The 14,854-nt window shown below is 39.8% G+C and overlaps 1 protein-coding gene across 5 annotated transcripts in view; it reads left to right on the forward strand.

Annotated features, from left to right (window-relative positions):
- Window positions 1-14,291: 14,291 nt before the first annotated feature.
- WASHC2C (WASH complex subunit 2C) overlaps window positions 14,292-14,854 on the forward strand; it is a 49,350-nt gene continuing 48,787 nt past the window's right edge. For 4 of the 5 annotated variants that reach the window (XM_074232574.1, XM_074232577.1, XM_074232575.1 and 1 more), the window contains exon 1: window positions 14,293-14,508. In XM_074232574.1, coding sequence (XP_074088675.1) covers window positions 14,398-14,508 — 111 coding nt within the window. In that variant the 5' untranslated portion in view covers window positions 14,293-14,397. Of the gene's footprint in view, window positions 14,509-14,854 lie in introns of all 5 variants that reach the window. The other variant, XM_074232578.1, reaches the window with a different exon arrangement.

Genomic DNA, 14,854 nt, shown 5'->3' on the forward strand with positions numbered 1-14,854 from the left:
AAGGTTATTTGAATAAATGAAAATTAACAAATGAGGACCCTTCAATGAGTCTGAGACAATTTGTTACATACCCACCTCTCCAAAGCCATCACTCACTACTATTAAAAGTTATAGGAAAGGGCGGCTAGGTGACACAGTGGATAAAGCACCGGCCCTGGAGTCAGGAGTACCTGAGTTCAAATCCGGTCTCAGACACTTAATAATTACCTAGCTGTGTGGCCTTGGGCAAGCCACTTAACCCCATTTGCCTTGCAAAAAAAAATAATAACCTAAAAAAAAGTTATAGGAAATAGAAGGATTCTATCATCCAGTTGTGGGTAGGGAGCTGAATCTGCCCCTCTAAAGAATAAACAGTTCTCTGACAACTTCCTTAAAAAAAAAAAACTTGGGTATGAGTTTATGCTGAAAAGTCTCCCTTTTATGTAACTGAATTTGAAAATCCTCCCCAAAAACAACCATAGCCTTCAACCCACAGGGCTTTGTTGAAGATAGGGAGTGTCAATTGGCATTCTAAGTCACACGGAAGTAAAATGTTGATATTTTAGCTGATATTTTAAAATCAGTTTCCCTTACATCACCATTCTGCAGTGTTGTGAATTCCTTCTACTCAAACATGGGGTATCATGCTATATCTTAATTTCCTCCCCTGTAAAATGAGGAGGCAAGATTTGATGACCTCCAAGGTTCCTTCCACTTTAATTCTGTAATCTTACTGCCAAGGGTAATGAGTCTACTCTCCTACTATGTAACACAAGTCTTAGCTATCAAAGTAGATTCAGTGTGTGACTAGTGCCCAGGCAGATCCCTTAGGGAGTGGGGAGGAATGCAGAGGAGAGACTTAGTTTGAGCAAAATTGAAAGTCCGAAAGCCTCTGGAGGCAGAAACAAGGGAGATGGCCAACTGCAAACAGTACCACGCAGGTCACATAAGTTTGTGAACACAAACCCAGACAAGCAAGACCTGTGAGTCCAGAACTTGGACAAGATTCAGTGAGCCCCTGGTTGACCTGGCAGCTCTGCCTTTCTTCTAAACTGTTTAGGTCTGTAAGGACAGAGGCAGAGGGAACCCCCCAAGTCTGTGGGGGGATCCAGAGACATCCCTCAAGTAGTTTGAGTCTGTAGGAGGGGGGGTCCAGAGGGCATCTCAAATGATATGGGAGGGTCTAAGTAGCAAGGAGCCATCATTACCCATTCAAGTGCCAGCTGAGAGTTTCTAGGGACTTAGTAATTGGGATGAATTTCCAAAGTATCAAGGAAAAGATAAAAATAAAATGATTAAATACCGTTGTCTAACTTGGGTTGGAGCCACACTTGGAGGAAATATCTTCTGGCCCAAAGGAGTGGGTATGCCAAAAATTGAACACACACACACACACACACACACACACACACACACACACGTATGTAAATTCTAAAACTCCTCTTAAAGAGAAGGAAGTGGTTTTTGCAGCCTCATAACTGTCTTCAGCAGGTCAGTTTTTAGTAAAGGATGAATGTAAGGAGGAGGAAAAATCCTTTGCTAGCACTTTCCCCTCCCTATAGGCCTCTTCTGGTTCCTACCCTCAGCTCCTCCTGAACAGTCACAGGAGAGGCTGGGCAGATGGAGGAGTGATTGGTTAGACAGGAGAGAATTGAAACAGTTCCCAAAGATAGGGGGAATTTTCCACTTCCCATGCCACAGGAGTTAACTGCAATTCTGGGAATCTTGTTTAACTCTTTCTCTCCCCTGGCTTTTTCTCTGCTCCTCCATGCAACCAGATACCTTGCCCCCCTTTCTCCCCTGTTCCCAGCAGTTTGCAGCTTACTTATTTATCTTAAGCTTGAAAATGAGAGCAGAAAGAAAAAGGACTAACTAAGAGAGAGAGGGAAGTGTTTCATGAACAATTGGTGAAACAAATGTTAAGAAGAGAATTTATTTGGAGTTAAAAGAAACAGAAAAGAGGCTGTGAGATGGGAAAAGATGTCAAATAAAGAAATTATAAAAAGAAATGCTATTTGACATTCATCAAGGCTTGAGGAAGTAAATTCCAGAAAGACAAATAGTCAGGTGCATTCTAAAGTATATAATTTGATTATATAGAAATGCCAGAAAAAGGGAAACTTGATCAATAATAGAAAGAATTAAAGTTTACTCTAGGATAACATTACAGTTTCAGGAGTTTATTGGTGAAAATATAAATTCTGATAGTGTTAAATATTACAGAAAATAATGGGACAATTTAGGATTTAAGAATAGAAGATACTCCACCCCCCTCCCCAGAAAAGATTTAAGATTTTCCCCTTAAAAAAGAAGTTATTTGGTTTGCTCTAGCTGAAGAGGGGGTCAGGGGATATTCTAATTAGGCTGTGGATTTTTGACTGACTATTCTCAAAAGTTATACCAGTTAAAATAAAGAAGTGTTAAATATTAAAACTTTTGATTAAAATCTTTGAATGGAAAAGCGAAAAGAAAAAGATATTGGAATCATGTATGTGGTCTATATAGCTGTAAAAATAAAGTTTTAAATAAGCTATTGGGATCTAGTTCAGTACAGTTTGTACTAAATTCAATAAGAGCTAACACAAAAAAAATAGTGGAACAGTATATTAAGGGAAAATGTAGGTAGTTCAGTCTGTAATGGGTTCTGAAAGAATTGAGAAGAGAAAGGGTTGCAAGGGAAAATGAAAAAGCATACAGAGAAAATTGGGGTTCTTGAACCATTGATGAGGTATGGAAGTTGGCTAAAGTATGTAGAAAGAAGGTATGAGCAGGTTTGACTTTGTATAGTAAAAAGATGGAGTTTTGGAGCTTTGAGAAGTGATTTAAAAGTTAATGTAAGAAGAGAAAAAATATAGAGAGCAATAAGTCTAAATGAAGATATGTGTTCAAATGTGGGTGAGGTAATTTGAAAATTGTATTAGACTAGCACTTTTGCGATATAGGGCAGTGAATTGTTTGGAAAGTAATAAACCCCATACTATGAAAAGTTTGATATGAAAGCAACTGCTAGGCAAAATGTCATTTTTTATCATATTATTATTTCTTCAATTAGATAATTCTATAATGTGCTGATCTTTTGTACAAAGTAATTTGAAAATACATGTAACTGAATTAAGGTTTGTAAAAATGTACAATTTTGATTGTGATATGGCATTACTAAGTATTCTAATATTAAGAAATATTGATCAGGAAGGATAAAAAAGTTCTTATAAGTTAAAACATTGAGAAATTAGAATTACACTGACAAAGATCAGAAGAATTTGCAAACTTTTATATTTTGAAAAAGAAACTAATTTAAGGTTATTTTGAATATGACTTTGGAAGTTAAGAGAAATATAAAGAAAATCTTGTAATCACAAAAAAAGATTTCTAGAAACATCTGGTCTTAAGAATTTTTCTGTGTTGCAAAGTTCTAGGGAGTAAAGGGAATATACATGAAATTGAAATGCATTATGTATAATTAGTAAATTTTGTATAAGAACAGATTCAAGTTAAACTTTTTGAGCATTTAAAGGTTGTGTTGTAATAACAATGAATGAATTGAAGTTTCATCTGTCACATTTGTAAAGAGAGAACACCTTGCCAACAGTCTACATTTCTCAAGGTTTTTTTGGCCCAGAGAGTTTGTGAAAGGCTTTTTTTTTTCCACCTTGTGTTTATGAAAGGGAATATTTATATGTAAGATCAAAGTACCTTAGTTAACATCTATTATTTAAGAAGAAAATGTATTTTGTTCAGTAACACCAGCATATGTAAAAGTTTACACTAGGGTTTTTAAATTATCATATGTATAAGACTAAATTCATGGAGAGTCATTTTCTTTTTGAAAATAGAAGTATATTTGGAATAAGAGATAAATAAGCTTATGAAACAAAAATGTAAGAGAGATTTGTGTGTAAAAGATATTCAATAATAAGGTTAACTTTAAGAGAACTTATTTTATTTTTGCTTTAAGAGAATGAGATATCAGCATGGAAACTTTATGTTTCAGGTAGATTAAGAATTATATGTTCAATTTTAAAGAATGGCAAACTCAGAAGAATAGTGCAAAGGAAACTGGGAAGTAAATCTTAATTTCAAGATACCCTTCCCATAATATTGAGTGTGAGGGGCTTTGAAAAAATGATTGGGAAATTGGAAAACTATGTAATCCCTAATTACATAACTTACTGATGACTAAGATGAATAAGATATTGAAGAGCTCTTAACAGTTATGTGATCTATTTTTATAAATGTACGCTATTTTACTGTAATGATGTCAAAACCTGGAATTAATAATTTATTGTCTTGTAGGGATAATGAGGGAAAATATCAAAAGTCATGACCCCTCTGGGATCTTTGAAAGTTTTAAACAATGTATTGGATCTTATTCTAGATCTGTAGGTCTATGTATAAATGCAATAATGGAAAGATAGTTTTACAAAATCCAGTAATTAATGTGCTACTCTTATTACTGTTTTGTTACATTTGTAATTAATAACACATGTTGAAGATGTTTTAATGGATTGAAAGAATTCTAAAAGTAATGATTTGCATTTCAAACATGGCTGATAATTAAATAGGTTTATTATAGAGAATTGTTTACCAATTATATATGTAAATTGGAATTATTGTGGCACTTACTAGCTGTGACCATGAGCAAGTCAGTCAACGTCTCTTGAGTCTTTCCTCATTTGTTATCTCCCAAGATGACTCCTAATGCCCTTCCCTTCCAGTCCTAAATCTGTGATTCAATGATCCCTCCATCCAGTCAAGAAGTCTGAAGCAGCTCAGAGTATGATATCCAGTCAGTAGGTGTGCTCTGTCTGAGTTAGACCCTCCATTGGCATGGCTCTGGCTTTGAGGGCACTGTACTAGCCAGACTTCCAATACTTCAAGTCTCTACTAGTCTTTCTGGTCAACAATCCAGATCTAAAGTGTTCTCCTTTCTGCCTGCCAACTATGTGCCTTTTGTAAAAGAAAGGGACTTTTCCTCCTGCTGCTGCTACTTCCCATGGTTACCTCTAGAAGCAATTAATGAAATATCAAAAATTAGAGTAGTTGCTACAATTATCTTGGCTTTGATTTCTCTACCCTCTGTACTCAGTGATTCAGATAAGCAACCTATGGGTCACTATAAGGAGAAAAGTGAAAATAAAGCAAATCTATTCATCCACCTTTATACAGGTCTTTGTTCAAAATAGGTGTCCCTATTATTTATCTCCCCCGCCCTTTTCCCAAACCATTCTTATTTAAAAGAAAATTCCCATATACTTCTGCTGCCCACCCAATAGAAAGCAGAAAAACTCTCACATTGCTCTTTAGGGTCAAAGGAAGGTATAAAAAACAGAGCAAACATGTAAAAACAGAGAAAGGAGTAAAAACAAAGGCTTTGGCTGACTCACCTAGGTTGTTGCTTGGCAGGATTCATTGCTTCTCAACAGACTTTAACTCACTCTAATCATCACATTTTTCCTGCTCCTCTAATGATAGATCCAAATTCAAGATTTGAAAGTGGTTGGAAAACACAGTCATCCTTTTTTTATAGTGTAGATTATGGGTTGATTCGACCCCCAGGGTTGCCCCTTCCTTTATGATAGAAATTTTTCATACTCTGTTTCCTCTTCTGTATTTCCTAAGCCCTTAGGACAGAGGAGCAGTTAAAATGATGCAAAATTTCTCTGGATTATGTTGGCATTCGCATCTTGACTCATATATCACTTCATCAAGAGGCAGCCTGGGCACTAAACTTAGAATCAGAAGATCTAAGTTCAAATCTTTCCAAAGGCAGTTACTAGTTTTGAGGCCCTCAACAATTCACTTACCCTCTCTGTTCCTCAATTTCTTCATCTGTAAAATGAGGAAGTTGGTCTTGAAATCCAGGAAAGTAACTTCTAATTCTGATTCTGTGACTATCTTGAGCTTCCAGTCTACGAAAGCCCCAGACTTTTGTCAGACAAACCAGGATCTAGCCTCCTCCGGCTCCCCAGTTTTAGAAATCTAACAATGGCGGGTTATCCAAACAAGTAAAGTACATTGACTGGGGGTTGTAAGGCAAAGGTAGAAGTAGAACACTTTAGGGGGGTTAGCTGGCAAGAGGACCAGCCTAGCTAAGTACAAAGAAGAGTAGCACCAGGTGTTACTGGATAACAAATTCTTTAGCCATGGAAACCCAAGAAACAGACAAACAAAAATGCAAAATGGCCCGACTCCTATGCCAACCCCTTGTGCTGCTGCAGTGAAAATAGCAGAATGGTAAAAGACGGGGGCACAGTTTTAGATCCATGATGTGTCATTCCTCTTGGGGTGAGGATTAGAAGAGGGATAAGGTATATGGTTTGAGATTTAGTGAGAACTAGAAAAAATATTCATTTTGTCCTGCTCTTTTTTATTAATCGTGTGACCCAGAAGTCCAACTTGCCAACTTCTTAAAGCAAAAACAAAAATCAGTGCAAAACTTGACAAAAGAAAACAAGGAAATGATATACCTTAATTCAAATACCTCCAATTTGAATTTTTAAAAGAAACTATTGATTCTTTAAAAACTGGGAAATAGATGAAGGAATAGACATTTACACAGTCTGAAACATTTCATAAAAAAAGTTCAATAAAGGGGCAGCTAGGTGGCGCAGTGAATAGAGCACCGGCCCTGGAGTCAGGAGTACCTGAGTTCAAATCCAGCCTTAGACACTTAATAATTACCTAGCTGTGTGGCCTTGAGCAAGCCACTTAACCCCATTTCCCTTGCAAAAAAAAAAAAAACAAAAAGTTCAATAAATATGTCAACTACATTTACAACAAGGAGATCAAAAGAGCATAGAAACCACCTCATATAGAAAACACTTGATGTTATCTTCAAATTGAGAGCCATGGTAAATAACATGAGTTTACAATGTAAACATTTTTTTAATCTTGTAAGATAATGGAAGACTATGAGTAATATTAGTTCACAAAACAGGAAAGGATAATAGAAGGAAAAACAAGGTTGTTAAGAAACTAGTTGAGTCTTGGATTTAAATATGAAGATGGAAAGATCACAAACAGAAGAAAAATAGAAATATTAGAAACTAAGATTGTTCATCATCAAGCACAGGAAAGCCACCACCTAATATCACAGGTCCTAATATACTACATAAAGAAGTAGAAACAGTATGGAAAAAATTCAATAGTGAGAAAAGAAACTGTTTGAATAAATTAAACAAAACTTTTACCAATTTAGATGGAAGAGATGGCTTAATATGAAAACAATTTCTAAGAAGGCTCCAGCTAAAATTTTAGTCATTTTGGGAAACCCTCCTGAGGGACCATGTGATGGAGGTGAACAACCTTGCCACAGACCCAGTGTTCAGCTTATCAATCTAATAAAGTTTCAGGGGTCCCTAGCAGGACTCCCTTCTACCTGTTCTGGATGCCAGTTTTTGGCATCAGAACTGGTAGCAGTTAATGGTTAAGGAAAATTTCTTAGGTTATTTGGAAATGTCAATGCTTTTGGTACAATTGGAAACTCCTGGGGAGATATAGGATTCATTCCTGTTGGTCCTTGCTTTCTACAACTCATTCATGGTGTAGATACTCTCCCAATGTAGATGCAGATGCCAGTAGGTTCAGTCCTTTATCCAAAGACCCAGTTTATGATGTAATAGGGCCTCCAGGAGACCCTTAGGCATTAGACTCCCTAAAGGCATTAAAGGGATGCTGCCACTCAGCACTCCTGATGAAAACTGTATCTGAAATAAAACAAATATGCCACTACGCTCAGTTTAGTCAATAGAGGTCTTTGGAGACCATTAAGATTATACAACACAGCCCAGACTGATGGGAGGGAGTAAGTTGGAAACTACTTAATTTACATAGATATATATAACCAAAAAAAATTCTTTTTCATGCTTTTAATTACTACCCCCTTCTTCAGGAGTCTTCTGGGTAGAGAAATTGAAAACAGATTATTTCCCAAAACCAGGTTGGGAGTATTCCTTTAAAAGAAAAAAATTTCCTCAAGGGTCTCCTATTTAATTTAGGGACTTTCTTGGAGAAAAAAAGGCTTCCTTCAATGAACATGTATGGAGTAGGGAGAAGGGTCCAATTATCTCCAAATTGCCAATTATCTCCAAATTATCACATACAAATCTAGCACACCAATACAGTGTAGACAAAGTTGCAACTTTTTTTTTAGGTTTTTGCAAGGCAAATGGGGTTAAGTGGTTTGCCCAAGACCACACAGCTAGGTCATTATTAAATGTCTGAGGTCGGATTTGAACTCAGGTCCTCCTGACTCCGGGCCCCTGCTCTATTCACTGTGCTACCTAGTTACCCCCAAATTTGCAGCTTTTAACACAAAATAGATAAAAATGTCCCCCATGGGGTATTTACTTTCTTGTACAAGAGGATTTTTGGATTCCAGAGGAAAAAGTCAGTTCACAACTGCACGTCCCTAAAAGAAATCCTCCCTTCAAATGGAAAAGTCCACCTAGGTTCAAAGGAAGGAAGAAGTTCTGCTAAGAAGGTCTGGCAGCAGGTTCTCTCCTGTATAAAATGCCAATAACAGGAAAGCTGAAGCACTTGTTTTTCAGTCGAGATAGTAGTTCATTAACATTGATGCATATGACTGTTAATAAAGTGGGTCACTCTAGCAGCCTCAGTTAAAGCCAGGGCACAGATGTCTCAGGGGAAAAAAGTCATATTTATTGAGTTTTGAGAAAGTGGGGTAAGTTGTACAAAGTCTTACAGTTGACTGCCAGTGGGAAAAAATGGATTGGCCTTCAGGTTAGACTGGTTAAACCCTTTCTGTCAATTATAAATTGTCTATGACTTTAGGGCATACATTACCTTAAGAAATTTTGACTAGAAAATCAGAAACACCCAAATCATCCCATTGTTCCTCTTGGAGAAGATCAAACCACCCCTGTTTTTTTCAAGGACAAGTATGAACAGAATAATTGTCTCCTGTGTACAGGATTAAACTAAACTTTATAGATAGACAGACAGATAGATAGATAGATAGATAGATAGATAGATAGATAGATAGATAGACAGAGATAAAGTTTACATATAAGCATAGGACAATCCAGTATAAATTAATTAACCAGGAAATGGAAATAGGAAAGGGGCAAGGCAAGAGGAATAAGAGTGATCTTCAACTTTATCTTTACTTCTGACTAGGAAAAAGGACAATTCTGAGTTTAACTGAGACATGGGGTTGTCAAAATGGGAAATAGGGTTGATTGCAGAGAAGACACATTTACTAAATGATATAGCATAATTTTAATTTCCTTAGGAGTCATAAGACAAGGAGAACAGAAGTCAGGATCATAGTTTAGGGGGAAAAAAAGACGTGAAGAAGCTAAGAAACCAGGGCCTTTAGTCTTACCCCAGAAAAACTCCAGGAAAAGAGCTAAGGGAGGTAAAGGAAAGAGAGGGAGATAGAGAAACAGAGAGAAGTAAACAAGAGATAATTATAAAGAGAGAGAAACAAGAGTTCACACATGAACATCCATCTCCCATTTCCTGGCTATTCTGGCTATTCCCCATGTCTTTGTCTTTGTCCATCTCTCCCTCTCTCTTTTTCTCTATCTCTCTTTATCTCTCTGTCTCCCTCTCTCTCCTTTACCTCCCTTAGCTCTTTTCTTGGAGTTTTTCTGGGGTAAGATTAAAGGCCCTGGTTTCCTAGCTTCTTCACATCTTTTTTCCCCTTAAACTATGTTCTGTTCCTGTCTTTTACCCCCCGAATCATTCTCCAGTTGTGAATAGGTAGTTCCCAAGGGGAAGAACCCAGACTACCTATAACCATGTAAAAAAAAGTCCCAAATCACTAGTAATAAGAGAAATATAATTTAAAGCAATTCTGAATTTCATTGCTCACTTAGAGCAACCAAGATGATTTTTTTTTAAAAAGGAAAATGATAAATGTTAGAGAGACACATTGCTACATTATTAGTGGACCTATGAATAGATGCAATCTTTCTGGAGAGTAATTTGAAACTGTAACCAAGAAATTCCTAACTTAAGCAAGTTAGAACACTGCTAGGCCTTTACTGAAAAGTAATCAAAGAAAAAGGAAGGTCCTACGTGTACAAAAATATTAACCGAAGTTCTTCTTGGAATGGCAAAAAAAATATGACAAAAACTTGGAAATAAAAATTATACCCAACAATCAAGTTTAGGTTGAATAAAATGTGTCTAAGAATGGAATGAAATATAATTGAACTATAAGAAAGGAGGATGTAGATGATTTCATGGACAGACATATATGAACTGACCCAGTGAACCAGGGGAACAATTCATGACATTCATTTTATAAGAATCAAAAATTTTGAAAATTTTGAAGAATAAAATATGCAGAATAAAGAAAAAACTATTGTAACAACAACACTATAAAGTCAAACAATTTGAAAAGTTAAAAAGCAATTATTTATATATAGATTCTGGAGGCTCAATGATGAAATAGATTATCTACCTCCTGATGAATTTAGGATACAGAATGATACATAAATATTTTTGCACACACTCAATTAGGGAATTTATTTTGCTTGACTATGCATATTTGTTACAAGGAATTTTTTTTTAATCACTGGGGAGGGAATGGGTTCCTATTCATTAAAAAAACAATTTTTAAAAAAAAGGTGTAGAGGGTGTGATAGATGTGGCAGTTAGAATACACTATGTGCTAAACATTAGGAATTCTAATACCACAAGAAAAATAACAGTTTTTACCCTTGGGAGGGAAATGGTACTCATGCCAGGGGAAGGTGGAAAGCGCAAAAAATCAGCAGAGACTGGAGAAAAAGTGAACCTTTGTTGAATTGCACACTTGCTCAAATGAAGGTCCCAGACAGGAACTTAACAATGGGAGCTGAGAGCCAAAGGAGCAGAAGTATCCCTTGAGTAAGAAGGATAGAAGTGGAAGAGTCCAGAGAGGCAGAAGCTGAGGCAAGAAAAAAGTGAGCCAAGTGGAGCTGGAGATGACTAATCCATCTCTCTAATGATATGGGTCAACCACTTCTCTTATACAATCTTTCCTGGGCTCAGTGGATACAGCACCGGCCTTGGAGTCAGGAAGAAGGGAGTTTGAATTTAGCCTTCAGACTCTTGACTCTTACTAGCTGTATCATCTTGGGCAAATCATTTAACCTTGATTATCTCACATCCAGAGCCATCTCCAGTTGTCCTGATTCATGTCTGGCCACTGGACCCAGATGACTCCAGCGAATTTAGTACCAGCCCCCCTGAAATAAAATCCAATTAATATGTATTATCATGGCATCACCTCCTCTGCTGTCATATTCTTCTTTGAGAACAAAGGATAAACCATCATCACATCTTCTTCAGACCAACCAGGCTCTTCTTTCTCCATGGACATAGTCACACTTTAATTCTTCAAACACTCTGCTAGCCCATGACTTCAAGTCACAGTACTAAACGGAAGAACATGGTAGTAAAAAGATGGGCCTTAGTTTCAAAGAGAAGTTTGAGGTTATTTGAAGCCATGCATAATTGCCTAGAGGAAGCCCACCTCACTGTCCGTGACTGCCAGCCCAGTTTTTATCCAAGATCTATGTACTAATTGATAAAATCTATGGTTTGTCCATCCCAGTGCATATCATAATCTGGACAAAATCAATCTAATTTCTTCTGTGGAAACAGCCTGGACTCTTGAGAATTTATGAGTCTCAAGAGGCTTCACAAGGGAATGAAAGAATACAACATCTGAAACCAGGACCATCTGGAGGATCTTACCAGCTAGAAAATCCTTTTTCAGTTTGGATTCTCTGTTGTATAAAAAATACTTCAGTGACCCCCTCTCTCCCTGTTTTATCTCTTGTTTGAATGTAATTATCAGAGGGTAATTTCAATCATTAAAAGTTTCCTAGAATCTGCATTGTTGAAAGAGCATCTTTTAAGGTGATATTTATGGTTCAATAGAGCCAAATGTTCTTTGGGATAAAAACCATATGATCTATACCTTTGTGTCAGTTGTGTGACTATATTGTTTTCTAAAACTTTTTGTGGAAAGTTTGCTTATTCTCTTCTCACATTTTCACCCAGCATACCCTTAATGTGTATGTATATTGTTCTTTTTCTGTTGGGGTTTTTTGGCAAGGCAATGAGAGTTAAGTGATTTGCCCAAGGTCACACAGCTAAGTAAGTATTAAGTGCCTGTGGCTGGATTTGAATATGCATATTATTCTTATAAAAAATTTTTATATTGTCAATAAAGTTAATTAATTTTTTCTTGGTCACCTTTTTGAGAGTTAGTAATAAAATGTGAGCTGGGTTTTTCCCCCTTAAACTTTGGCATCCTTCTCCATTATGAATGAATGAATGATGGAGTAAATAAAAAGCATATATTAGATGTTTGATATGTACCAAAGTAAGATGGGGTCAAGATAATATGGTGATGGACCTCCAAAACATGGTACCTCTTCTGCTTAAATTCCCTCCTGAATTTTTCTGCTTCCTTCCCTGCTGTGTTTCCCCACAAATCCCTTTCAAAATGTCTCGAGCTTTCCTTTCATCAAGTTATATACTACTCAAGTCAGAACAATTCAAAGTTTAGCCATAGCCTGAGTACAAGGATGCATTGATGGGGTACCCCATATTTTAACATAAAACATTTTTTAGTATTTTTTAGCTTCCAAACCCAGGGCAGCTAGGTGGTCCGGTGACTAGAGCACCAGCCCTGGAGTCCAGAGACCTGAATTCAAATCCTACTTCAGACACTTAATAATTACCTAGCTGAGAGACCCTGGGCAAGTCACCTAACCTCATTGCCTAGTAAAAAAATTTCCAATCTCACCTGTAAATGGAAAGCAAGCATAACTTATGCCCCACTGAAGTAAAATTTAAACATGGATAGGAAAGGTCTGGACTTTTAGGCCCACTTCTACTTTGGGAATGTGAAGAAAAAGCTTAGAGATATAGACATAGACAGAAATAGATATAGACATGTATATGGATATAGACCCAGATGTAGACAGACATAGACATATAGATAAAGATAGATATATCGACATAAACAGACATAGATAGATATAGACAGAGATATACAGATATAGATAGATATATAGATATACACAGTTAATGTTGAAAGGCTTTTCTTGGTACCTTCAAAAGATCATGAGCTATTTCCTGTGATCAAGAGTGCCCACCTCTCCCCGACATTGGGGTTTGGAAAAGCCAATAAAAAAGATAGAAGATGATGGCAGGAGGCCCCAGGGAGGGCATTGAGCTGTGGGCTTGCTATTAAAACAACAAGGGGCAGCTAGGTGACACAGTGGATAGAGCACCGGCCCTGGAGTCAGGAGGACCTGAGTTCAAATCCGGCTTCAGACAATTAATAATGACTTAGCTGTGTGGCCTTGGGCAAGCCACTTAACCCCATTTGCCTTGCCAAAAAAAAAAACTTTAAAAAAAAAGAACAGGAACTGTGTGTGTTTGGCAGTTGCTGGTATAATCTCAGACACAATGGGGAAAAGGCTCCAGATCTGGAAGGGGGCAGGAGCTTGTCAAAGGTCTAGGTGGAGCTCTGCCATTCTGCCTATTGGCAGTCCTCAGCATCAACCCTTCATGAAGGTTTGTTGGACTGAACTCCGGGCATGTTGCCCTGCCTCGTGGCTGAGCAGAGGGGCAGAGCCGGCCCTGACCTTGGGTGCTGCCCGGACCCAGTGGGGGAGGAGGCGCAGATGGAGTTGGAGAGACCTCAGAGTCCGGGCCTGCTGCGGGCTCCTGCGGAGGCTCGGCTCACTTCCTCTGCCTCCAGGCCTCAGCTTCCCCACCTTTTATAAGTAAGGTCTCTTCACTGGGCCACGCACATGGTAGGGGAAGCTTAGGCTGGGTTTCCATCCCTGTGGGGATCCCACGATGGGAAACTACCTTCCCTGGTACAGGCTGATTCATAATGACGATGATAATGATAATGATAATAGATGATGAAGATGATGCTCACTTTGGGTTTACACACCGCTTTGCCTAAGTGTCATCCGAGGGCCCCACAGCCCTGGAGGTCAGGTGCGGGTTCCGGCCCCATTTTGCAGATGAGGAAACTGAGGCACGGCGTGCTTTGCTCGGGGCCCCACAGCTGGAGAAGCCACGGCTGCGGTTACAGAGCCCGGACTCCCCAGGCGCCCGCAGCCGCGGGGAACAGGAGAGGCTGCAGACCCACCGATGGCTGAGCAAAGAAAGGGGCGTGGCTTGGGAGCGGATGAGGAGCTTTGCGCGTGCGCCGCTTCTAGAGCGCAGGCGCAGTGACGACCCGCCCGGCCCAGCTCGAGGACACGTGCGCGCGTCACGTGAGCGGGGTCACGTGCCCGCTGTCACGTGCGGCGGGGGCGGGGCCAGCACTGCGGCTCCCGCCGCGGAGAGGTGACCCGCGGAGCTGGGCTTGGAGCGGCCCGGCCCGGGACTGGCGCCGGTGTCGGGTCGGCGAGGAGGGGAGCGGCGCCGATGAGCGGGCCCGAGCCGCCGCCGGGGCCCGGGCCCGTGTGGGAGCGGCCCTGGTCCTTGGAGGAGATCCGCAAGAACAGCCAGAGCTGGTCCCTGGCCGCGGACGCGGGCGTGAGTGGGGCGGGGCGAAGGGCAGAGCCTGCGGGCAGGTAGCGCGGCGTGGGCACCCGGGAGCCCCGGCTCAGGGAGGGGCCGCGGGGGGCGGACGGGGCCCCGAGGCCTTGGGCACCTCCGCCGGGGCTCGCCCCTGCCCCTGGCCCACCTCGCCCCGCCTCGGTGTTCCGCCTGGCAGGGAGCGGCGGATCCACAAATGGCCGGGAGGACAGACGCCCTGACCCGCCCCTGCTGCCGCAGCGCATCGCGCTCCTTCGGCCTTGGCTTTCCCGAGGAGACATGAGGGAGCCGCTGCCGTGAAACGTGTGGGCACGGGACTGCAGGGAAGGGCATTGGGGTGTCC

The sequence above is a fragment of the Macrotis lagotis genome, chromosome 4 (assembly GCF_037893015.1).
Source record: "Macrotis lagotis isolate mMagLag1 chromosome 4, bilby.v1.9.chrom.fasta, whole genome shotgun sequence".
In the NCBI taxonomy this organism is placed as follows: Eukaryota; Metazoa; Chordata; class Mammalia; order Peramelemorphia; family Peramelidae; genus Macrotis; species Macrotis lagotis.